The sequence below is a fragment of the Bufo bufo genome, chromosome 1 (assembly GCF_905171765.1).
Source record: "Bufo bufo chromosome 1, aBufBuf1.1, whole genome shotgun sequence".
NCBI lineage: Eukaryota > Metazoa > Chordata > Amphibia > Anura > Bufonidae > Bufo > Bufo bufo.
Genome location: NC_053389.1, coordinates 138,391,235 through 138,415,694, shown reverse-complemented (window position 1 = coordinate 138,415,694; position 24,460 = coordinate 138,391,235). Strand labels below are relative to the sequence as shown.

The following is a 24,460-nucleotide window of genomic DNA, read 5'->3' as shown; positions in this document are numbered from 1 at the left end:
CGTCACTCCTCTCAAGCATGATGAGGTCACCATGCACTCCCCGCACGATCGAGTGATGTCATTAGGCTTGTGCGAATCATAGATCCGAAGTGGATTTGTTCAAAACCTTGGTTTTTAATGTTGCTTCTGCACAGCATTAAAATGTATTGGCTCTGTGTAGACAAAGTTTGTATCACCCATAGTCACGTGAGACTTCGGTGAATTACTAATGTGTTCATATTTGCATATTTAAAAACATTTTAAAATAAGAATCCGAAGTGGGCTTTGGTACTGGCTGGTACCTTGGTACCAAAGCCCACTTCGGATTTCTATTTTAAACAGTTTTTAAATACGCAGAAATGAATACAGTAGTAATTCAAAGTCTCGCACAACTCCGTCCTATACAAACTTTGCCTACATGGAGCCAATACATTTTAATGCTGTACAGAAACAGCATTAAAAACTAAGGTTTTGAATGAATTGACTTCAGATCTATGATCCGAAGGTCGATTTGCTCAAGCCTACCGTAATCATCATGCTTGAGCGCAGGTCCTTCAGAATCCAGAGAGGAGCCTCTGCGCGTGCACGTGATGAGGAGAGTAATTTTTTGTTTTTCTGCTAAAAACAAACATTACACCTGAAGGCCACTATGGGGGACATATTTACTGCTGTGGGCCTATACTGCAGGGGTTGGAACTGTAGAAAAAAAGCCAATTAAATTCATCCATTTTTAACGGCCATTAAAAACGGACAGACGGGCAGAAAACAGATGTAGAAACGGTTGAAAAATGGACATGAAAAACTGACAGTGTGTCATTTTTAATGGCCTTTTTTTCCTCCACTGTCGTGTGCATGTGTGTTTTCCATTAACCCTTTCCAGTCCCATGAGTAGAGACTTGGACACTGTCATGCAGCCTTGCCCCTAAAGGATGCCTATAAGACATATCTGCATTAGGTTAATGAAAATCCATGCTATACCCTATCCAGGCGAAGATTTCAAGTTTCTACTCCTTTAATTATCAGAGAGCTCAGTGACCTTTCCTATGAACAGAGAAGTGATCATCTCCGCTCCCCACATGTGGTAAAGAAAACAGCAGAATACAGCATTCAGGTTGTCATGGAAACAGAAATACCCTGTCTGTAATACGGTGGGGGGGGAAAGACATAACAACAGAGGGACTGCGGCACAAGGTATGAAGACAGGCACCGCATCCTGCCACCTGGAGCGTATGACCTAATCCTGCTTGTTGCCTTTCAGCTAGGCCAATTCTCACTGCCCTACAAATGCCTAATACACTTGATTTATAATTCCTTGCCATTATCGAGATCTCCGCTTTCAATGAGTGAAAGCAAACGTCCTTGTCTGCATCCAGATCCGTGCAACTGCGGCGTTTGAGCTATTCAAGGAAGGGTTATCAGTTTCCATTCACTGACAGCATGCATAAATCATACAACTGAAGTGGAAGAAAACATTAAATAGCCAAACATTACATAAAATCTATAGAGCCCTTTTAAGACAAAGCTGTGTTCTTTCTATGGTCTGGGACATTCTGCCCTGTAAACTCCTGAGCTGCCATGACGGCTCGGCTCATTGCTACCCATCTAGGGTACATTTCTGTGTACTATTTTTGTAACATTACAAGTAAATGTACCGATACGTATCCGGACCACCTTTTTGGAGAGAAGGGGGCATTTATTGCTTTGGAATAATCCCCCAGCAGTGAATGCTGGTTCGCCTTACAGGTTCTCGGATAACACAGGTTCCTGCCTGAAGTCAAGCGCTGCATTTCATATCACACCGAATAATGAAATCACAGTAGACATGAAATCTGTTTAAATGGGTTTTCCATGCTTTTGACATTGATGACCTATCTGCAGGATAGATCTTCAATATCCGATCGTGGGGGGTCCAATACACGGCACCCCCATATCAGCTGTTCCCTGCAGCCTCCAGCACCAGAACTAGCACCCTGAATGGAGCCGAAAGGTACAGCTCAGTTCTAGGTGCAGCAGCCGTGCCAGGTTATTGCAGCTCAGCTCCCATTGATTTCAATGGGAGCAGAGCTGCAGGAACCCAGAAAAGCCACTACCGTTTGAAAGGAGTTGTGTTTCCTGTTCTGTTCTAAGTGCCGGAGCTGAAGCTGCAGGGAACAGCTGACTGAGAATGCCAGACCCCCACCAACTGGATATTAATGACCTATCCTGACAATAGGTCATCAATATCAGTAGTCTGGGAAACCTCTTTAAAGGGGTTGTGCACATTTTTGGGGGGTGGGATAAGGTTGGAAAACCTCCCCCCATCCTGGGCAGACCTTCGGAGGGAAGCATACTTATCTATTTCCTGATGCTGGCTTGCAGCTCCTTCTGTCTCTGGCCTTCACTGTTCCACTTGGGTCCCTGAAGGTAAACCTCTGGTTTGACGCTGCTGCAGCCAATCGCTGTCCGCAGAGCTGACCTGCTCCCCTTGTGTCACGTGATCATTAGACATGATGCAAGGGGAGCAGATCATTGCTGCGACCAGCAATTGGCCGCAGCAGCGGCGAACTGGAAGCTTACATCCAGGGACCTGGGTGGAGATGGTGAGTGCAGGAGCCGGGAGCCAGCATCGGGAAGCAGGTAAGTATGCTGACCTTCACAGGTCTGCCTAGGAGAGGAGGTTTTGAGAAATGTGCACAACCCCTTTAAGGTCTCATGCACACGGTGGTGTCCGTATTTTGGTCTGCGAAAAATGGATCTGCAAAATACAAATAGCTTCAGTGTACATTCCATACATTTCCCACTTCCATCAACTGAAAGGACTATTCTCATCCACAAATACAAACAAGAATGGGTCCTAAACTGAGATTTGCAAATCGACACAGAAAAAAAAAAGTCAATTCTTACATCATACAAAAAGTAAAGGAAACTGCTACATTAGATTTAGATTCTCTAGAAGCGATCTTACCTTATCCTACAGAAAAAGGACTTCACTTGAGTGTATTCATAAAGGGAAGCTGCAACGTAACAACATACCCAGGTTAGTATATAAATGTACATGGATTACAAAAAAAATTAAAAATGCTCCAGAACTGAAATCTCCCGACATCCGCTGCTGGTTCAGTGTCTGCAGACAGCCTGCACTGAAGGAGCTTCACTGTTACAAGAACGCTGACTGAGCCGATATGTACAAGGGAGCTCAGAATTTTTAGACTGGATATATTATATAATTCTAGCGGCATGCGTCCACCACTAAAAGGAGCTGACTACATATGAATGTACACAGCTAATATTTCATTTTAACTGAATCTGTATAAGGCCAGTTTCACAGTACTCTGGTTAGTATTCTGCATCAGCATCTGCAAGCCAAAACCATGAAAGAAGAGCAAATATTTCCTTGCTCCTTTTTCTCTCTCTAGGTCTCATGTCTGGTTTTGGCTTACAAACACTAAAGTAAAATACTGACCGTGTGAATGCGGTCTAAGGCCTAGTAGTTCACTCAGTAATTCAGTAATTTGGTCAGCGATTTCCATAAGTGATTGTGAGCCAAAACTAGCAGCTGTAAACATAGAACAAGTGCAGATCCTTCCATTATACCTTCTCTGTGTGATCTTCACTCCTGGTTTTGGCTCACAACTACAGATGGCAATCAGTGATCAAATCACTGAAGGGTGAGCTAAGCCGAAATTTTGCAATGAGCTCCCCCTAGTGGAAGTTGCGGAAGGCCTCTGGGGGAAGGGGGGGGGGGGGGGGCCGCAGTTGCTTGGCCTGCATCTATTCATATTACCAAAATGAGCCTTCCTATCATCAGTATACGTATTCATGTGCCTAAAGCCCTTTTAATGAGTAGGTCAAGGTATGCGTAATTGGCTGGGTTTTGAGGCTCGTACCTGTCTCTGCTCCGATATTCCATGGCAGAAGATGTGATTGTGTTGTGTGCTTGTAGAAGACGCTGACGTCCTGAGGGGCCAGAAGCTCCACAAACCGTGACGAGTCCAGCAGCTTCTTTTTACAGTTGAGGATGAAGGCGGCCTGCTCAGAGATGTACACCATCTTCCCAGAGGTCAGTGAAAACACAATTACAAATGTGTCCTAGAAGAGGGAGAGCAATACAAATCTCAATAACCAATTACTAACGGCCCTGCTGCAACAGAAACAGGAAGGCCATCTATAATACATATACACGCTATGGAAATTGTTTTAAAATGGCAGAAAAACATACCCAAGGCATGCTGCATTTTGAAAAAAATATATGCTTCAAACGCAGAAAGTGTAAAAAATGCTGTGTATGTAGAAATCTTCAATAATTTGTCACAGACTTCACTGTGCAGAATAAGTGACATAACTTTATTCTGTAGACAAGTATGATTATACCAATACCAAATTTACATTGTTTTTGTAATATATTTCTACTTTTGCACACAAAAAATAAAAAATGAAAAAAAAACTTTTTTCTTGAAAATGTATTATTTTGAGGGATAAGTTGTAGTTTCCATGGGTGCCATTTCGGGGGACATATAACTTTTTATGAAGAGAAAACAGCAATTTGGTTGTTTTTATTTTTTGCGCTGTTCACTGCACGGGATAAAAAAATTGGATTGTTTTATTGTATGGATCATTATGGTGTATGGTAATGCCAATTATAATTTTTTTTTAAAATATTTTATTATAGATAAATAAATGTGTTTGTAATTTAAAAGGGCAGTTTTTACTTTATTTTTTATTTTAATTTTTTACTTTTCTTCCATGTGCCAGTAGGAGACTTGAGAATGAGAACCTCTGATTGCTCACATAATACACATGCATATTCAGCCCTGGCAAAGGACCTCTTGCTAACGACTTAGAAGCCACAGTCAGCACTGACCGAGGCATCTAGGGGGTTAGGGCTGTATTACACCAACAGATTATCTGACCAATTTCTGTCCAATCAGACCAATAGTTGGTGTGTGTAACAAAAGGTTTGTGTGTGTAAACGACGATCTGACCAATGATTGGTCAGAAAACTGTTGGATAATCTGTTGGTGTAATACAGTCCTAAAACTACTGACATCACAGCTCCATTATATAACATCGCTGAGCGCAACTACCTACTTGCAGCAAAATACTATTATAGCACAGTGGCTTCAGGGGCAGTGCTTTTCGGTTGTAGTGTAGACAAAAAACACCTGGAAGCGCTGGATCTGTCACGTGCCTATAATGGGGACCAGCGGGTTTTTTGCCAGGCAAAATACCACTGCATGCAGCAGGGTCTTGTGTATTTTTCTGATGGGTAAAATGTATGCGATCAGCCTTATGGCTGTCACTCTAAGTATAAAGGGCAGAGGGCCTCACCGTGTTCTTTGGCGGATGTTCGGATGTTATGGTCTCTAGATCTTCAATCGTATGTACAGTTGTGTCCACTCTTGACGTACTACTGTCACTGTGGACCTGGAAAAAAGCGCTGTTTGCTGAAGACAGGAAAAAAAAAAAAACAGCTTATGTAACTCCGCAGGCAGAGATGAAAAACAGCATGAAATCATCAACACAGCTTGGGAGAATTTCCCACTTTCATCATTTCATAGTTTGCATCTAGGATTTTTTAGAAGTGATCTTCAGCTACATCCTGTACGCCAGTCACATGCAAAGCTGCAAATACAAATCTGCTGGCTTCTTCCTATTACATCAGTGTAAGTACAGACCCCGTCCTGCTGGTGTGAAATGTGAGAAGTCGACAAAATAAAAAACACCACTAGCCCACAATGCAATACTGCAGTCTAGTGCTTTGTGTGGTTTTATCTTATGCCTCCTATTCAAGTGAATATTATAGAGCTGTCCCATTGAAGAGAATGGGACGGATGAGCTGTAATTACACTTCTGCAGGCAAACAGTGAGGAGAACACCGCGCTAGGAAGAGTGCTGCATTCTCTTCATACAACAGCGCGTTGCCAGCAGCTGGGCGCCGCAGATCTGATTGGTCATCAATAAGGGATAAGCGGACAACCCTTTTAACATGTACCTGTCCCCTCTCCTGACATGTCCATTTTAGTAACCACTTGCATTCCCCATGTAATAACAATTTTGTAAGGTCTTTCCCTATAACCGTATGTTGTGCCGTTCCTCTATTATTCCTTGTAGAAGTTTATGAATGAACCGCCAGCAGTCTGCAATACAGGTCCAGGTGGGCGTTACCAGTTCGGATGTGTTCCTACACCGTCTGACATTATCCAATCAGTGCGCCAGTGGTGGACTGTGCAGGGACACACCCCTAACTGGTAACACCCAATTGAACCTTTATGGCTGACTGCTGGCAACTCATTTCTAACTTTCTATTAGGAATAGCAGAGGAATGACAACATAGAGTTACATGTAAGGATTCTCCAGAATTGTCATTACATGGGGAATGCTAGTAGTTATTAATGCAAACACATCAGCAGAGGCGACCGGTCCTCCACGGCAGCTAAGCTGAACATTACATAACATGTAAGAGGAAAGTGAAGACGTTTCTCACCTTGGACCTGTCGCACACACTTCAAGGCGTAGTTCAGCGCATCCACAGTACTAGGTTTGCTGCAGTTCAGTTTTTCAGGTGGGAACCGCCGTTTCATCTCCTGCACCATGCTCATCAGCTCCTTGTGTGAACGGGTCCTATCCATTTGATCACTTAAAGGGATTAAGAAAACAGGCTTTTAAATATGCCATGTATGCACTAGTAAAAATAGTAACCATATCCTAGCAGCAAAGCATCAACACTCCCAATGTAAGAAGGGCATCCCTACATTATCAGTAACAGACTGCCTTACACTTAGGCTACATGCACACAACCGCACAAACCGCGGATCCGCAAAAAAAACTGAAGCCGCCCGTGTGCGGGCGGCCATTGATATAACTGGCTATTCTTGTCCGTTTTGCGGACAAGAATAGGACATGTTTTTTTTGCGGGGCCGCGGAACGGACAGCACACGGAACGGACCAACGGATGCGGACAGCACACGGAACGGACCAACGGATGCGGCACACTTCTATCCAGTGCAGTAGTACCTGTTATTGCTGCTGCCAGTGGACTTGCTCGGCCTCCGGAAGGTGCAGTTTGATCTCCTATTAGATTCGTTAATATGGGAGTCTGTTCCACTAGACTCATGGCCGTTACAGTCGTTGCCACTGGACTCATTGCTGTTGGAGTGCATCTCCATGTCCTCGTGGTGCTCTGAGTTTTGCTCCTCAGGGGTTTCACAGTTAAATGTCTTTTTGGGAGAACAACCCCCGTTCGTTCTAGTGGCTGTAGACCAGTCCTCAGTTTGGACTTCTGTGCTCATGGTAGCGGATGATCTGGAATAATACTGCTCAGGTCTGTATATGTGCTTCTAATCTCCAGTATAAGATGGGTAGAACAAAACTATTCAGTGGAGATTTCCACCTTTGTGGCATTTGTGGTTCTCCAGTGACTTTCTGAGTAGCTTCAAACGCAAAGTATCTTCACAAAGAGGGGGAGGTATTATACACTTCCTAAATGGAAAGACAGACTGGAATGAGTTACCTCTTTGCAAATTCTTAAAGAACATCTGTCGGCGACCTCCCTATCAGGCTGTCTGCATAGACACAGAGCTGTGGTTCACCATTTTTTTTTTCTTGATCCGAGACTCTGTTCCCGAGTTATAATACTTTTTCTTAATATACATATTAGACATTTGGTGCAATGAGGGCGTCACCACTGCTCTTGTTGCAAATAATCCCCAGTCATTTCTGCGGCCAACCCCTCCTTCCCTGATGCCTGGCCCTGTTAATCAAAGCAGCCATCGACAGGCTGGTCACAGAAAGGAGTGGAGTTTAGATGTAACAAGAGGAATGGTGACGCCCTCTTTGCACCAAAGGCCTAATTTGCATATTAAGAAGAAGTCGTATAGTCTGCATCGCCCCTTATAACAGCAGTCTGGGTGTGTAGTCTGGAGCGTCTGCTGTTATAAGAGAGCTCCAATCAGACTGCTGTGATAGGGGGCTGCCCCAGAGTACACAAACTGGAACCTGGAATGCCCCCTCTAACAGCAGTTGGGAGCGGCCCCCTTCCCAGGGGTGCACCACCAATGAGGCCAGGTGAGGCGATTGCAGAATAGCTAGGTGCACCCCTAGCCCTCTAACAGCAGTCGGGAGCACCTAGTATAACAGTCTAGTGATTAAATCTCCATCTCCCCCTGTAACTGCGACGTGGCTGTGTAAAATGGGACACCCTGATTCAGTATTCGGATTTTACACCACAGTGAACGGGATTTAAAAAAATTACAAAACAAAAAGTATTGTAGCGGGTGTAATCTGCCTCCCAGAGCCAGTATGTAAGTGCAGGACGCCATTAATGACCGTGAGCTGAAGGGAATCACACCATGTAGATTATAGAGCCATAGGATGTGATCACCGCTATATAGAAATGAATGATGAATGGTCCCCAGCTGTCACCTATCTGCCCACGCGGTGGTGGGGACCTCAGGTAACTGTGTGCTTCGCACTACGCTGCTGGCTCACACTTATTACACCGCAACCTGGTAAACGTCCAGGACCACAAGTGCTCTGTCTAATAAAACACAGGAGTTAGGTGTATGTCCCTATTCAAGTGCCAAATCTTTAAATCCATAGGCAGCTTACTAAATTTTGTCTACGCGCCTGCAACCTTTTTAGACCAAAAATCCCCTACCGTTTTGTGTCTACAGCTTCTATGCGGACCTATGTGTCTCCATATACACAGACTGAACAAATCCTGTGAGCAGTCATGTGTTATTCCACGCTCTGCCCCCCACACAGGGGGAGATTTATCAAACTGGTGTAAAGTAGAAATGGCTTTGATGCCCATAGCAACCAATCAGATTCCTCCTTTCATTTTCCAGCGGAGCTGTCCAAAATGCAAGGTGAAATCTAATTGGTTGCTATGGGCAACTAAGCCAGTTCTACTTTACACCAGTTTGATAAATGGCGCTATAAGTCTGAACGCAATCTATAGGGAGTGAAGTGACATATGACAGCGGGATCACACAGGGTTAACGCGTCAGGCTTTTGTCAGGACTGCAGATTATCCGCCGTGCCAGACCATTCTGGGCGGTTGGATGCAGGATTAGCAGTCATTCTAGCGCCACTAACGTTGGCTGTGTCTGTGCTAAATAATACCAGTGAGGAACTTGCTCCAAAAACTTTCCCGCTGATGCCTAACAAAAAACTCTATTCCATAAGAGCTGCGCTCTCATTATCCCCGCTTCCGTCCAGGGACATTAATGTGCAACGTAAAAAAAAAAAATCTCTGATGCGAATAGTAATGATTGTAATTAGATCTCTATTAGGCGGCTAAATTTAACCATCAATCTGTAGCAATTTTTAACTCTGGTCGTAGGCAGCACTTCGCCGTGCTAGCTCCATGCTTGACATCTGCGGTTGCGTACGGCGGGTATGATGGCAGAGATGGGTGGGAGGGGGGGCACTTTAATTGTTCTGCTTGCTTAGGAATAAACAAACACTTTATTTCTGGAGGGTATTGGGGCGACGTCATGGGTCCTGCGGTGAGGTTATATTTATCTGCTGGTACTGTACGGCAGGCAGGGACGTGTTCATCAGCACACCCTGTACAGTAAGCGCTTCCTAGCTGTTACCGGGTGACACCCCTACTGGCAGGACATACTGTACACAGCGGCTACACGTGAGCCTGTTCCCAAAGGTAGAAAGTTCACAACAAGTTACAGTCACAACAAGTCCCTACAAACTCTGGTTACGTGACACACACACACTATATTGCAGTATGTTTTTCAGAGTGTGATTTTTATATATTGTGCCAGTTTCTAGAGGGCACTCTTTATATAATAATTAAAGTGTCACTCAACTTTTTTTTTTTAAACTTTTTATATGTCACGGCGACACATCAAAGGTTTCGATCGGTGGGGGTCTGAGCGCTGAGAGCGCTGCCGATGGCCAAAACAAAGAGAGAGAGAAGCACCCACATAGATTGTTGTCTCTCCTCGCTGCAGAGCCGGTCCAGTCTCGATGGGAGTGGGGGTCTGAGCGCTGAGAGCGCAGTCGATGGCCAGAACAAGGACAGAGAAGCACTCACATAGCTTGTTGTCTCTCCTCGACGGGCCAGTCTCGATTCAGTCTCCTGCAGCGAGGAGCAACAACAAGCTATGTAAGCACTTCTCTCTCCTCATTCTAGCAATCTTTGAGGGTCTCAGGGCTCCCCTGACAAACCTTTTATATGTCGTACAACATATCCAAAGTTTTTTTCAAACTTTAGAGACACTTTAAGGGTTAACCCTCTTCACACCCAGATCCCCATACGTCCCAACCACGTGCCCTGTTCTGGATCAAGAGGGAATATTTGTAGGAAAGCACATTTGTAGGACAGAACAGAGAAAACACATGTGAACACAATGTTCAATGCCGCAGGTGTAGTCCGGGCTGCATTGCACAACACACGGCTAGAACAGAAAGCTGGCAGGGCGTCAGCACGTTATAGCAGCAGCGAGCCACAGTAAATAGACTGCCTTCACACCCAAATTACCAGGAGAGCTCATCTGCACTATGTAAAGATCAAACTCGCACCCCCTTTTTCTGGGGAAGGGGGGGGGGGTGTTCTCTGGTCTTGGTGGACCAGCAAATTACTGGGTTGCAGACTGAATAATTAGTGTCCTGGGGGTCCGCCAGTCAGGACCCTCTTTGTAAGAAACAGCAGGGCACAACTCTATATCAAAAGACAAAAATCGATGGTCGCCCATACAGAGAAGCCCTAGAGGAACCCTCATATCGTACAACTGAGACATCCACATACTGCATTAACTCCCCAAGTAGAGGGAAGCCCCAGCTTGTCCTGACAACCATTCTTCCAGGTTGTCAGAGGTGCAGAATCTATTGTTAAAGGGATTCTGTCACCTCATTTTAGCCTATAGAGATGTGGAGATGCACGGCTAGATCGCCGCTAGCATGTCCGCAATATACCTGTCCTATAGTGCTGTGTCCTTTTATTGTGTTTAAAAAAATGATTTCATAGATATGTAAATGAGCCTGGTAAGGAGCCCAAGGGGCTGTACTAACCTTCTTGGAGCCCAGCACCGCCTGCATCCTCCAAATCTCCTCCTTGCTCACAGTTAGATAGCCATAATCTCGCGATGCGCGAGCTCGCGCATGCGCAGTTCCTTCCCCGAGGCTGATGCCAGCACAGGAAAGGAACACTATGCCGGCACTGCGCATGCGTGAGCTCGCGCATGGCGAGATTACGGCGATTTAACTGTGAGCAAGGAGGAGATTCGGAGGACATAGGCGGTGCTGGCTCCTTCACAGGGGGGCGTGGCTGGGCACCAGGAAGGTTAGTGCAGCCCCTTGGGCTCCTTACCAGACTCATTTACATATCTATAAAATATTTTTTTAAACACAATAAAAGGACACAGCGCTATGGGACAGGTATATTGCGGACATGCTAGCGGCGATCTAGCCGTGCATCTCCACATCTCTATAGGCTAAAACGAGGTGACAGAATCCCTTTAAAGGAAGAGTGCCAGATTTTAAGCAGCACGTGGGAAGGGGTTAGTACTCCATACCACTCAAACAAAATCAGCGCAGAATATATTCAGGAAAAACTACAGGTATAGGACAAAACCATGAAAGAACATAGAGGATAGGCAAGATGGGCCAGGGGGCACACAGACTCACTGGACCCCGCAGCTCTCCAGACATTCATCTCACTCCAAGACAGATCAGCAACCTCCCGCACTCCATCTGTTCTGAAACTACAACTCCCAGAATCCTCCTTTCACTTCTATGGAAGTTACAAGAACAGCCAAGTAAGTGTGCATGCTAGGAGTTGTAGTTGCACAGCAGCTGGAGTGCGGAAGGTTGCTGATCCCTGCTCCAGGAGCTAGTCTGACTTCTTGAGTAACATGTCATTATAAACTTCCATCTTATGTTCCATTGTAATTTAGCCACTAGGTGGTGCTGTCCACGATGCTGTATGGAGACTACCCTGTTACACAGGGGGACATTGTGTATCTCTCTACACTTAGAGAAGGTGAAAAATCTGTCTAATAGATTTTCAGTAAAAAATACACAGAACACCATATTTGATAAAGAAGACAAGTCCAGCAAGATTTGTAGACACTGCACAAGGGTGTATTCACACTGTGCCGTGTCCGTTCTGCGGACCACAAACCGCAGATCCAGAAAACACCGGCCCTGTGCACCGCACATAGCAGTGCGGGCTCATTGACTTCAATGGGTTCGCAATCCCATGTGCTTCTGGGACTGTGCGGCCAATCTGCAATAGATCTTGCGGATCATGGACCCATAGAAGTCAATGGGCCCGCACTGTGATGCGGGTGCACACCACCGACGTCCGCGGTTTGCAGTACCTAAAACAGACATGGCCGTGCGAGTACAACCCAAGGCCTCATGCACACAACCGTATCCGTTTTTGCAGCCTGCAAAACACAGATACCAGCCATGTGCATCCCACATTTACCCTTCTGCAGGTCCCGCAGCATGTTACATGTCTGTTCTTGTCTGCCAAACAAATAGGACATGTTCTATTCATTGAATTGAATGGATCCGCATCCATTGGATGCAGACCTAAACTATGGCCATGTGCCCGAGGCACTTCATACTAAAATCAGTCCCTCCTGATTTCATGCAGAAAACAAATGAACTACAACTCTCAGCATGCCAAGACAGCCAGGAAGTGAAAGAATACACAAGAATATATAAGGAAATTCACTTCTGGTTATAAAATAAAGTGTAATCATACAAAGTTAATCAATTTTCCATATGAATCCTGCTCAGTTTTAAAGATCACTGCTTTCCGTAATTGAATAGAACCTCATGGCCATATTGACACTCACACATGTACATGGCTCAGAGCTCCCACAATAAGGCCTCTCATGCACACGGACATCTCTGTATTTCTGTCTGCAAAATCGGATTTGCAGATTAAAGATAGCTTCCGATTTTTCTCCCATCGATAGAATGGGGTAGTCTAATCCACGAATAAGGACAAGGTCTTCAGAAGGAACACCGAAAAGAAATACGCAGATACGGTTGTGTGCAAGAATCCTAAAGGTTCCCATTCAATGACAGTAGCAGAGGTCTTGAAAAACATGATAAATGACTATACATTTTCAGTCTACAACATTTAAAGGGGTAAGGCCATAAAGTGATCTGTAGGATATGCCATCACTTTATGATCACGGGGGTCCATCCTCTGGGACCAGAACTTATCTGGAGAATGAAAAGGCCACACCGCCCTCACTGGGGCACAGCGGGGTGGTCAGGGTGCCTCTGTGTATGGGAAACTTGGGAAGGGACGCAGGGAATGTTGTCCTCGTGGATTTTCTCCATGTTCTCAGATTTCCTTCCATAGCGACAGGTTACTGGGTTTCCTATGAAACCAATCTTATAGAGTGCCTTAGATCAGCACGGTCACCTCAGAGAACAGGTGCATCTCAAAGTCAGTGTGCTCCTAGCAAAGCCCTACGGAATATGCTGGTGCTATATAAAATAATGAGCAATCAGACCGGAGACCTAAGGGCTCATGCACACGACCGTGCCATTTTTTGCGGTCCGCAAATTTTGGATTCGCAAAAAACGGATGCCGCCCGTGTGCGTTCCGCAAATTGCGGAACGGAACAGACGGCCCATTATAGTAATGCCTATTCTTGTCCGCAAAACAGACAAGAATAGGACATGCCTCAAAATTTTTGCGGGCCCACGGAACGGAGCAATGGATTGAAATGAATGGTTCCGTATACGGAATCAAAATGCGGCCCGTATACAGAACGCAAAAAACGTTTGTGTGCATGAGCCCTAAGTGTTACTAACAGAGAATGCGGCTTTCTCGACTCCTACATCAAATGCCAGGAGCTGACTCACTCCGAGAACCTTCAGAGGTCAGGTTGTTGCCACAACTAATTTCTGCAACTCACCGGAATGCATAGAAAGCAGAAAGTGAAATTCGTCCCAAGAGCTTACCATCAGGATAGCACAACAAGTAATCCGAGCCAGTTTAAGAGAAGCACTGCACATCCTTCCACCCAGAGCACAAAGTACTGCAAGAAGGAGGTGGATCCAGAGAGTGGACACCCAGCGGAGGAGGAAAAGGCTTACGATTTAGGAACACGCTCTTCTCACACCCTGCAGGTACACGGTTCACACTGTACTTATCCAAGAGACACCTACTCCTAGGACTGCACAGAAAGGGTACAGCTTACCGACAGCAACCTGGGCACGTGGCATTGATATGTACTGCTCGAAAAATTTTGGGAACGCTTAAGCATCACAGAGTAACCCCAAGTCACTTAAAGGGGTTGTCTCACCTCAGCAAATGGCATTATGTAGATAAAGTTAATACAAAGCACTTACTAATGTATTGTTATTATCCATATTGCTTCCTTTGCTGGCTGGATTCATTTTTCCATCACATTATACACTGCTCGTATCCATGGTTACGACCAACCCACTATCAATTAGTGGTGGTCGTGCTTGCACACTATAGGAAAAAGCATCAGCTTATGTGCGCTCCCATGGTCCTGGCCACCAGAGAGGCCGGCACTTTTCCTATAGTGTGCAAGCATGGCCACCACTGATGGATTACAGGTGGTTGTAACCATAGAAACAAGCAGTGTATAATGTGATGGAAAAAATAATCCAGTCAGCAAAGGAGGCAATATGGACAACCACAATACATTAGTAAGTGCCTTGTATTAACTTTCTCTACATGATAAATGCCATTTACTGATGTGAGACAGCCCCTTTAAGCTTCAGGGATATCAATCTCCCTATTTCCTAATCAAAATAAACTCTCAATCAATTTCACACAATTTGGTGCAAATTAAGGTAACAACAGATGCACAGGAGAGACAACCGAAACCAAAAAAGTGGATGGTCCTGCAGATGGTGGCCACATACAATCAAATTCGGTTTCATAGGTAGTCAAGTACCCCTAGGATGGACCATCCATACATGCCATCGCAAGAAGGTCTCACAGCACATTCTCAAGACACCAGGAGAGCCGGACATGGTGGTGGGTAGTGCGCACCTGTGACCATATGTGGTATCTGCTCCTGTGTGAGGAGGAACGAGTACTGCCAGAGCCCTACAAAATGACCTACTGGTCTGCATGTTTCTGACCAAATTATCAGAAACGGACTCCACGAGGGTGGCATGAGGGTCCGCTGTCCTGCTTACAACCCAGGATGGTGACGCTTGACTGGCATTCGCCTGAGAACACCAGAACTGGCAGGTGAGACAATGACTCCCTGTTGTCTTCATGGATGAAAGAGTGTTCACACTTAGGCCCCTTTCACACGGGCGAGTATTCCGCGCGGATGCGATGCGTGAGATGAACGTATTGCACCCGCACTGAATACCGACCCATTCATTTCTATGGGGCTGTTCACACGAGCAGTGATTTTCACGCATCACTTATGCGTTGCGTGAAAATCGCAGCATGCTCTATATTCTGCGTTTTTCACGCAACGCAGGCCCCATAGAAGTGGATGGGGTTGCGTGAAAATCGCAAGCATCCGCAAGCAAGTGCGGATGCGGTGTGATTTTCATGCACAGTTGCTAGGACACGATCGGGATGGAGACCCGATCATTATTATTTTCCCTTATAACATGGTTATAAGGGAAAATAATAGCATTCTGAATACAGAATGCATAGTAAAACAGAACTGGAGGGGTTAAAAAAATAATAATAATTTAACTCACCTTAGTCCACTTGATCGCGTAGCCCGGCATCTCCTTCTGTCTCCTTTGTTGAATAGGACCTGTGGTGAGCATTAAATACAGGAACAGGACCTTTGATGACGTCACTCCGGTCATCACATTTTACGTCACATGATCTTTTACCATGGTGATGGATCATATGATGACCGGAGTGACGTCATCAAAGGTCCTGTAACTGTACTTAATGCTCACCACAGGTCCTATTCAACAAAGGAGACAGAAGGAGATGCCGGGCCGCGATCAAGTGGACTAAGATGAGGTAAATTCTTATTTATTTATTTTTAACCCCTCCAGCGCTGTTTTACTTTGCATTCTGTATTCAGAATGCTATTATTTTCCCTTATAACCATGTTATAAGGGGAAATAATACAATCTACAGAACACCGATCCCAAGCCCGAACTTCTGTGAAGAACTTCGGGTTTGGGTACCAAACATGGGCGATTTTTCTCACGCGCGTGCAAAACGCATTACAATGTTTTGCACTCGCGCGGAAAAATTGCGGGTGTTCCCGCAACGCACCCGCACATTTTCCCGCAACGCCCGTGTGAAACCAGCCTTAGCAAAAGTGACAGATGTGAAAGACTCTGACGATGTCGTGTATGTCGACCGTATGTATTTTGCAGCCAGCAGAATGCGGATCTGCAAAATACGGGAAACGTCTGTGCTGAATTCGTTTGTTTTTTTTGCAGATGCCATGGGTCTGAGGGCCGTATTTTGCAGCCAAGAATAGGACATGTTCTATCTTTTGCACAACCAACATGGATGCGGAAACCACACGGATCATCTGTGTTCTTTCCACATCTGTATGTTGGTTCAGCAAAAGATAGAACATGTCCTATTCTTGCCAAGACATTTGGTCCACAGACCTATTGAAGTCAATGGGTCTGCAAAAAACAAACAGATGCAACATGGTCGTCATCTGTATTTTGTGGATCTACAAAACATATACGGCGGCGTGCGTGAGGTTTGTTCTTAACGAATTACACAATTTACATCAGTAAAGATTTTCCTCTTGAACCTTTTATTCATCGACATCTGAAGGGTGATTTAAAGGGGTATTCCAGTTGTTAGTAGGGGATATTACATCGGTGGGGGTCCTCCACTGATCACGAGAACGGGGACCCCGTATCCCCTGCAGCATCTCTGAAATGAACGGAGTGGACGGTCGCACATGCGCATGATTGGTCCATTCATTTCTATGGGAACTCCAGAGATAGCTGATACAGCGCTCGCCTATCTCCAGAATTCCTATAGAAATGAGCGGCCGCTCCGTTCATTTAAGAGGGGGATGCAGGGGATAAGGTGTCCCCGTTCTAGTGACTGGTGGGACCCCCACCAATCTAATAGTTATCCCCTAACCTGCGGATAGGGGATAGCTTCTAACAAACGGAGTACCCCTTTAAGTTTTTCCTCTCTTTCTTTAGCAGTATTATAGAGGGGAATTTGCTGCCACGCCTCAGAAATGACTGACCCTCAAGTAAAAATGCAATGACAATCTGTGTGACTATGGGGCCCAGCTCCACAAGACAGGTAATACATGTATGATTGTTGGGACCCCCACCGATCACAAGAAGGTATGTCCCCAAGTCCCCTGTCCGACTGGAGTGGTAGCGTGCAGGAGCGCCTCCACCACTCCCATAGACAGCAATCTGAGCAGTGGTCCCGCATCCGCACTACTGCACCATTCACACAGAGGCCTGGAGGTCCCAATGTCTGGACCCCCAACAACCATACATTATCAGCTGCCCTGTGGTGGATCGGGGAGAAATGCTGTCCCTTTAAGCCAACATTTCACGTGTCATTTACATACAATATATTACTGGAATATTGCTGAAATGACAATCACGCAGCAGCAATGCCAGAGTCTAAAGGCAAAAAACTCCTTAATCCAGAATGTCCGATAATCCAGGTCCCACTGATGCCGTATTAAAGGGATTTTATATTCGGGAAAGAGGCTGGAAATGGACGACATAGTGAAATTTTTAAATAATGGGGGACTAGAAGTGCGATCTTTCTGAGGGGGTCTCGCTATTGCGGCTGTCATAGGATGACCTCTGGAAACCTGCCTATTCATAGAGATATCACTTGCGACTCTGGAGTGATCAGACTTTCTGGATTAGCAGATTGTAGGAATCTGAATAGATCTGCACACACACGCCACATACATGTGCGTTTATACACATATGTGAAGAGACGCCTCTGCTGCTGGAGGTGGTGGCATGTGCACAGCCCAGCGTCTCAGAAAAGCATGTCTGCTTCACGTGAATCCCAGACCCCATCAGTGAAGGACCAATAGAGAGAGGAGGCTGAGCCGAGCGCCTCTCATTGGCTCTGCCCTCAGTGCCAATCTGCTGCATGCGTCTGGCACAGTCCCGTTACACAGCTCACTGCTCCCAAAGCCAAGGGATGCCAAACAATCAGAAGGAGGGGGCACACATTCTTACATACTGTCCCTGTATCTCCTATACAGGGTCGAGTAGAAGACCCCTTGCCCACTCTCAAATACCCAAATAATCGCCCTCCCCAGATCAAGATCTTCCCTACCACAGCAATAAGATAAAGCAGTGAGCAAACGGTGCCTGCCTAGTTATAGGAAATAACCACAACTCCCAGCATTCTCTGCCAGCCCCAAGCACAGCAATGCCATTCGACAGTTCTTGTAGAGCTACAACTCTCAGCATGCACTGAATAGCCCCCTACAGCAACGTAGTCAGGGGTCAGCAACCTCCAGCACTTCGTGAAACTACAACTCCCTGCATGCTCCATTCACTTCTATGCAAGTTCTGAGAATAGCCAAGCAAGAGTGCACGCTGGGAGTCGTAATTCCACCACAGCTGGGGGTCGGAGGTTGCTGATCCCAGAACTACAAATCCCAGCAGAGTTTCACATCAAATGTACAACTTTTGTTTGATTCTGGGGCTGCAAAATAAATGTTAGGACGTACCGAATGCATCGGTGGCTAACACAATGATCTGTCACGGCATGCTGGGAGTTGTAGTTCCCAGCAGCTGGGGAGCCACAGGTGGCAGGTCGGAGCTGTAAGGACACAGATAAGCAGCAGGCACAGGAGGGGAGGCAGGTTGTCATGTGTCCCCTCCACGGAATCCACATGTCCTGCCACCGCTCAGGAGCCTCTGACGTCCTAATTGATCAACCAACAATGGGAAAAATAATCCGCTGACGGTCACGCAAAATCCTCTGTGTGGAGACGCCCCCTTCTGCGGCCAGTCACAAGTTCAGCGGGCACAGCAACCCCTACCAGCTCTGGGCACCCAATAACGTGTCCACACCAGCGCCAGGTGCTCCCTGGAGGGGATCCAAATTCTGAAACTACAACTCCCAACCTATCCTGGCACACTTGCCCAAAAAGATAATGATGTAAACTGGCAAAAAAATGGCAAGCTGGGGACCTAATAAAATAGGGTCCCTGCACCCAGTAAAGGGCTGGACCCCCTTCAGTCCATATACGTAAAACTTGCAAATTCCCCCATTTCAATGGCACCATGTCAGTCGGTTTTGCCTGCCGCCCGCCTGGCATCCCTCTAACCAACGTGAACTAAAACAAATTCCAATCCGAGGAACGTTGGCACGTTTCTTGCTTTCGAGTCATTGCTGGCGCCACCGCAGCGGTCAGATGGCGTTTCTTACGCTGATATTTAGCAGTAATTATTTTTTTTTTAGCACATATATTAACGCCATTCCGGTGACAGAAAGGTATCATAATGGTCATATGAGTGAGGGAAGGGGTTACAACTTTCCACAGGCGGGGTGTATGCATAGGCTGCCATGCTACTGCCTGTAAATGGGCACTCATGACATGCACATGGGCAATGCCAGGGTATACAATGCAGAATACACATACACAGCATACAAATGCAGAAATACAGCAATGCTGCGCACACATGCTCGGCACTTACCCAGCTGGCTCCTCATGCCGTATCCGAGGGCTCCAGACCAGGCAGTAAGACCCCAGCAGCAGGCAGCGCTCAGCCCTGCGCCCTCGTCACACTCCGCTCCTCTTCTGACTCCCCATCTTCTCACACACAACACACATTCACCGTGCAACGTGACGAGACCCCGCCCCTCTCGCTCATTGGTGGGGGCGTGGCCGACGAGGATCTTTATAAATCCGACCATTGGTGCGGCTTCCGGACACGATAGTCTGTCACCTGTCCGGGCACGTTACATAAACAGCTGGGAAGCTGAACATAGTGGGGCGGGGCGAGCTAACGGCACGCCCACTGCTCCAGAACGGCGCGGCTGATTCTTGGAGATCACTCCTCCTAGTCAGCGATAATGGACCAGATTTATTCACCTCAGTGGCCCCTTTACCTCAAAATATGGGGATTCTGCGATATATGTGTATGTATATCACAGAAGAAACAGTACATTGATATATATGTTCTTGATACTTGTCAAAGTACCAATCTTTACAGTGTTCTTCTGAATGTCTGATAACTTCAATCAAGCCGTAAACCTTTAGACCCCTTTCACACGAGCAAGTTTTCCGCGCGGGTGCAATGCGTGACGTGAACGCATAGCATCCGCACTGAATCCTGACCCATTCATTTAAATGGGTCTGTGTACATGAGCGTTGTTTTTCACACATCAGTTCTGCGTTGCGTGAAAATCGCAGCATGTTCTATATTCTGCGTTTTTCACGCAGCCCTGGCTCCATAGAAGTGAATGGGGCTGCGTGAAAACAGCATTGCATCCGCAAGCAAGTGCGGGTGCGATGCGTTTTTCACTGATGGTTGCTAAGAGATGTTGTTTGTAAACCTTCGTGGAAAAAACTGAACAACTGAACGCAATCGCAGACAAAACTGACTGAACTTGCTTGCAAAATAGAGCGAGTTTCACTGAACGCACCTTGAACGCAACCGGACCTAATCCATCACGCTCGTGTGAAAGAGGCCTTACTTTCACACCTGCGTTCAGGTGTCCGCTCGTGAGCTCCGTTTGAAAGGGAACGCAGCCGTCCGGCCCTGATGCATTCTCAGTGGAGGCGGATCCGCTGAGAATGCATCAGTCTGCCAGCGCTCAGCCTCCGCTCCGTGAGCAGACACCTGAACGCTGCTTGCAGCGTTCGGGTGTCCGCCTGGCCGTGCGGAGGCGAGCGGATCCGTCCAGACTTATAATGGAAGTCAATGGGGACGGATCCGCTTGAAGATGACACCATATGGCTCAATCTTCAAGCGGATCCGTCCCCCATTGACTTTCAATGTAAAGTCTGGACGGATCCGTCTGAACTACTTTCACACTTGAATTTTTCTGTTATAATGCAGACGGATCCGTTCTGAACGGATGCAAACGTCTGCATTATAGGAGCGGATCCGTCTGATGAAACATCAGACGGATCCGCTCTGAACGCTAGTGTGAAAGTAGCTCAGGCCCCTTTCACACGGGCGAGTATTCCGCGCGGATGCGATGCGTGAGTTGAACGCATTGCACCCGCACTGAATCCTGACCCATTCATTTCTATGGGGCTGTGCACACGAGCGGTGATTTTCACGCATCACTTGTGCGTTGTGTGAAAATCGCAGCATGCTCCTCTTTGTGCGTTTTTCACGTAACGCAGGCCCCATAGAAGTGAATGGGGCTGCGTGAAAATCGAAAGCATCCGCAAACAAGTGCGGATGCGGTGCGATTTTCACGCACGGTTGCTAGGAGACGATCGGGATGGGGACCCGATCATTATTATTTTCCCTTATAACATGGTTATAAGGGAAAATAATAGCATTCTGAATACAGAATGCAAAGTAAAATAGCGCTGGAGGGGTTAAAATAAATAAATAATTTAACTCACCTTAATCCACTTGCTCACGCAGCCCGGCTTCTCTTCTGTCTTCTTCTTTGCTGTGTGCAGGAAAAGGACCTGTGGTGATGTCACTCCGGTCATCACATGGTCCGTCACATGATCTTTTACCATGGTGATGGACCATGTGATGACCGGAGTGACGTCACCACAGGTCCTTTTCCTGCACACAGCTAAGATGAAGACAGAAGAGATGCCGGGCTGCGCGAGCAAGTGGCTTAAGGTGAGTTAAATTATTTATTTATTTATTTTAACCCCTCCAGCGCTATTTTACTATGCATTCTGTATTCACAATGCTATTATTTTCCCTTATAACCATGTTATTAGGGAAAATAATACAATCTACAGAACACCGATCCCAAGCCCGAACTTCTGTGAAGAAGTTCAGGTTTGTGTACCAAACATGCGCGAGTGCAAAACGCATTACAATGTTTTGCACTCGCGCGGAAAAATTGCGCATGTTCCCGCACCTTTTCCCGCAAAGCCCGTGTGAACTCAGCCTAACGGTCTAGCTTCGGTTTCAGATAACCAGGGTGGGGAAATGTGGAATGTTGGCCAAACCTAAAAAGTGCTGGATGGACCTCAGGCTTTGTGGACAAGGCTAGTGTAGAACTGCAGACAGCTTTTTAAGATCCATCTGAAGACCGTATTCCAAGATCCTATATCCCAAGAAGTGAATAGATGATTTTTCAAAAATAAATTCACAAATGCATATTAGGTTATACGCACCTTGAAGATCCAGTTTGGAGAAGTTCCAATATCAATGGCAAATTGATTACTTCTCAATAGTGATCTTATTGAGGCCATGGTAGTCTATACAGGGTCGAAGAGAGACTTTTTTTTTCTTAACAAAGAAGAAACCAGCTCCAGCAGGGGAGGAAGATTTGTGGATGAATCATCTCTCCAGGTTCTTCTTTATGTAGGAAAACATGGTGACAGTTTCTAGAAGGAATAGAAGATATACTGTACACAACTGCGAAAGGGAGTAGTGCCAGGCAAAAGGTTAATGAACACTTATATGGCCTATGAGAGAGGCCTCCTTGTCGAATACATCCACATAACTAGAGGTTTAGAGACCTCAGGACTGGATGAACTGTAGCCAAACAGCGTTAGTGGCATCAAGACCTCCAAAGCAGAGTTTGCCTGGTGTCCCAATTGATAACAGGGGCATGGAACACCCAAGGAAATCCTAGCAATAAAGGTCTAATAGACTTGGGGAGAACATAAAGAGTTCTTCATTTTTGCATAACTCCCATCTGGAGATCCATGGGCACTGCAGAGTACAGAATAGGTTGAGAAAGAAGTATACCACTGACCGAAGCCACAGCTATGGACTTAGTTAACGCCACAGCATATACTGAGGGCGTTTTTGACTGCAGCTACTGTGGCAGCTCATGGGTTAAATCCTCATGTCTCCTGCCCTGCCGGCATTGTAGTTTCTTCTAATGGGGGGAGGGGGGGGGGGTTATTCCTTCAGCACTGTGTATGCCTGTTTCAGTATTTGGTTTTCTCCCTTATTCCCCCCCCCCCCCCCCTTTTCCCCTGGTTCAGATTTATAGTCTCTCCTGTCCCTCCCTCTAGAGTTAATAAATAGGAGGGCTTATCACAGCTCGGTCTCTTTTCACCGGCACCTTCAACAGGAATTTTAGCACCCGCCCGCCCTTTTATTGTTCTCTCTATGATGTTTTGTCTCACGTATCTTTCTGTTACAGTTGTCATGGTTCGAGTCACGGCTGGAGGTCGGTGGAAATAAATTACTAAGACCGGAGGAGAAGGCGGACTTGCCCACTGTGGTTTCCGTGGGGCATATTGCTTCTCATACTCCTGGAAGGGGTTTCAGGTGATAAGAGTTTTGGTGTTTTTTGGTAAAAAAAAAAAAAAGAGATTAAAAAATGTTAAATAAAGCTGTGACCAATCCTCACTCCACAAAACATGTGCCTCTGTCGTTATTTGGTTTAGGCGGGGAAGACATGTGTTAGCGGTTGTTTTTTTTAGTTATCTGCAGTCTCTCCAGCTGTACAGTGGGTATTATTTGGTATTGGGCAACTAAGGCCTGATGCAGGAAATTGCCCACAGAAACAGAGTCCAGAAAGAGAAACGAATATTACTGGAGGACAGAACCACAAAAACAGCTTTGGAGAGAGTTAATGTTTCCCAAAGGTTGTCTCTCTATGGACCCTAGGTGCTGAATTCTGTCGACTTGAAAGGTCAATTCATCACGTAATGGGCCCTACCACTGCAGTATAGGCATACATTGTTACTGTGTCTGCGCTGGCACTCCTGCTCAGACAGCTTGACTCTAGCTGCCTAGGCTGCTCTTGAGAAGCAGAAGAGGAGTAAGCGCTTCTGAAAGGAAGGTTATAGTCGTGGAGTTCTTATCTCCAGAGTAAACTCTCTAAAGCGCTTTCTAAGGGCCCATTCAGACGGCCGGATCCGCAAAACATGGATACCGGCCATGTGCGTTCCGCAATTTGCGGACCGCACATGGCCACAACCATAATAGAAAATGCCTATTCTTTGGCATGATCTGTAGCGAACTGCAGTTCAAAATGAATAGTGTATTGGTTCAGGAAGGCACAGCAAATCTTGGGATCTCCATCTTAGGAGGTGCAGTCCGGTACTATGGAATGAGAGACAGCGTTGGCTGCAGTGCAGGAGCTGTGGCTTTAGCAGCTGGAGCTGGAGCCGAGACCTTAATAGAGTCTAGGGGTGCAGCAGGGGCGGATTGGCCATAGACCTTACAGGGAAATTTCCCGGTGGGCCGATGCCCAGGGGGCCGGCCAGTGGAAGTTTTTGGGGATGTATTTTGTGCTGCTGGCAGTATTTTGTGATGGACTGTGTGTGGCAGGCGCAGAACTATAAAGTGTCTTTTGCGCTGTGGCATTAGAAGAATTCTGATATCTCTGACTTTTTAGTCTAACCAGACTGTCTATTACTCTGTAATTCCTCTAGTGCCGTTCTACGGAAACAGTAGG

The 24,460-nt window shown here is 46.2% G+C and overlaps 1 protein-coding gene across 4 annotated transcripts in view; it reads right to left on the bottom strand.

The window, feature by feature from the left end:
* PER3 (period circadian regulator 3) overlaps window positions 1-19,721 on the bottom strand; it is a 58,618-nt gene extending 38,897 nt beyond the window's left edge. For 3 of the 4 annotated variants that reach the window (XM_040429917.1, XM_040429936.1, XM_040429929.1), the window contains exons 1-6: window positions 19,588-19,721; window positions 6,973-7,437; window positions 6,443-6,594; window positions 5,287-5,402; window positions 3,846-4,047; window positions 2,924-2,972 (exon numbers count right to left, since the gene is read on the bottom strand). In XM_040429917.1, coding sequence (XP_040285851.1) covers window positions 2,924-2,972; window positions 3,846-4,047; window positions 5,287-5,402; window positions 6,443-6,594; window positions 6,973-7,247 — 794 coding nt within the window. In that variant the 5' untranslated portion in view covers window positions 7,248-7,437; window positions 19,588-19,721. Of the gene's footprint in view, window positions 1-2,923; window positions 2,973-3,845; window positions 4,048-5,286; window positions 5,403-6,442; window positions 6,595-6,972; window positions 7,438-13,865; window positions 13,961-19,587 lie in introns of those variants that run through there. The other variant, XM_040429924.1, reaches the window with a different exon arrangement.
* Between the last annotated feature and the right edge of the window lie 4,739 nt (window positions 19,722-24,460).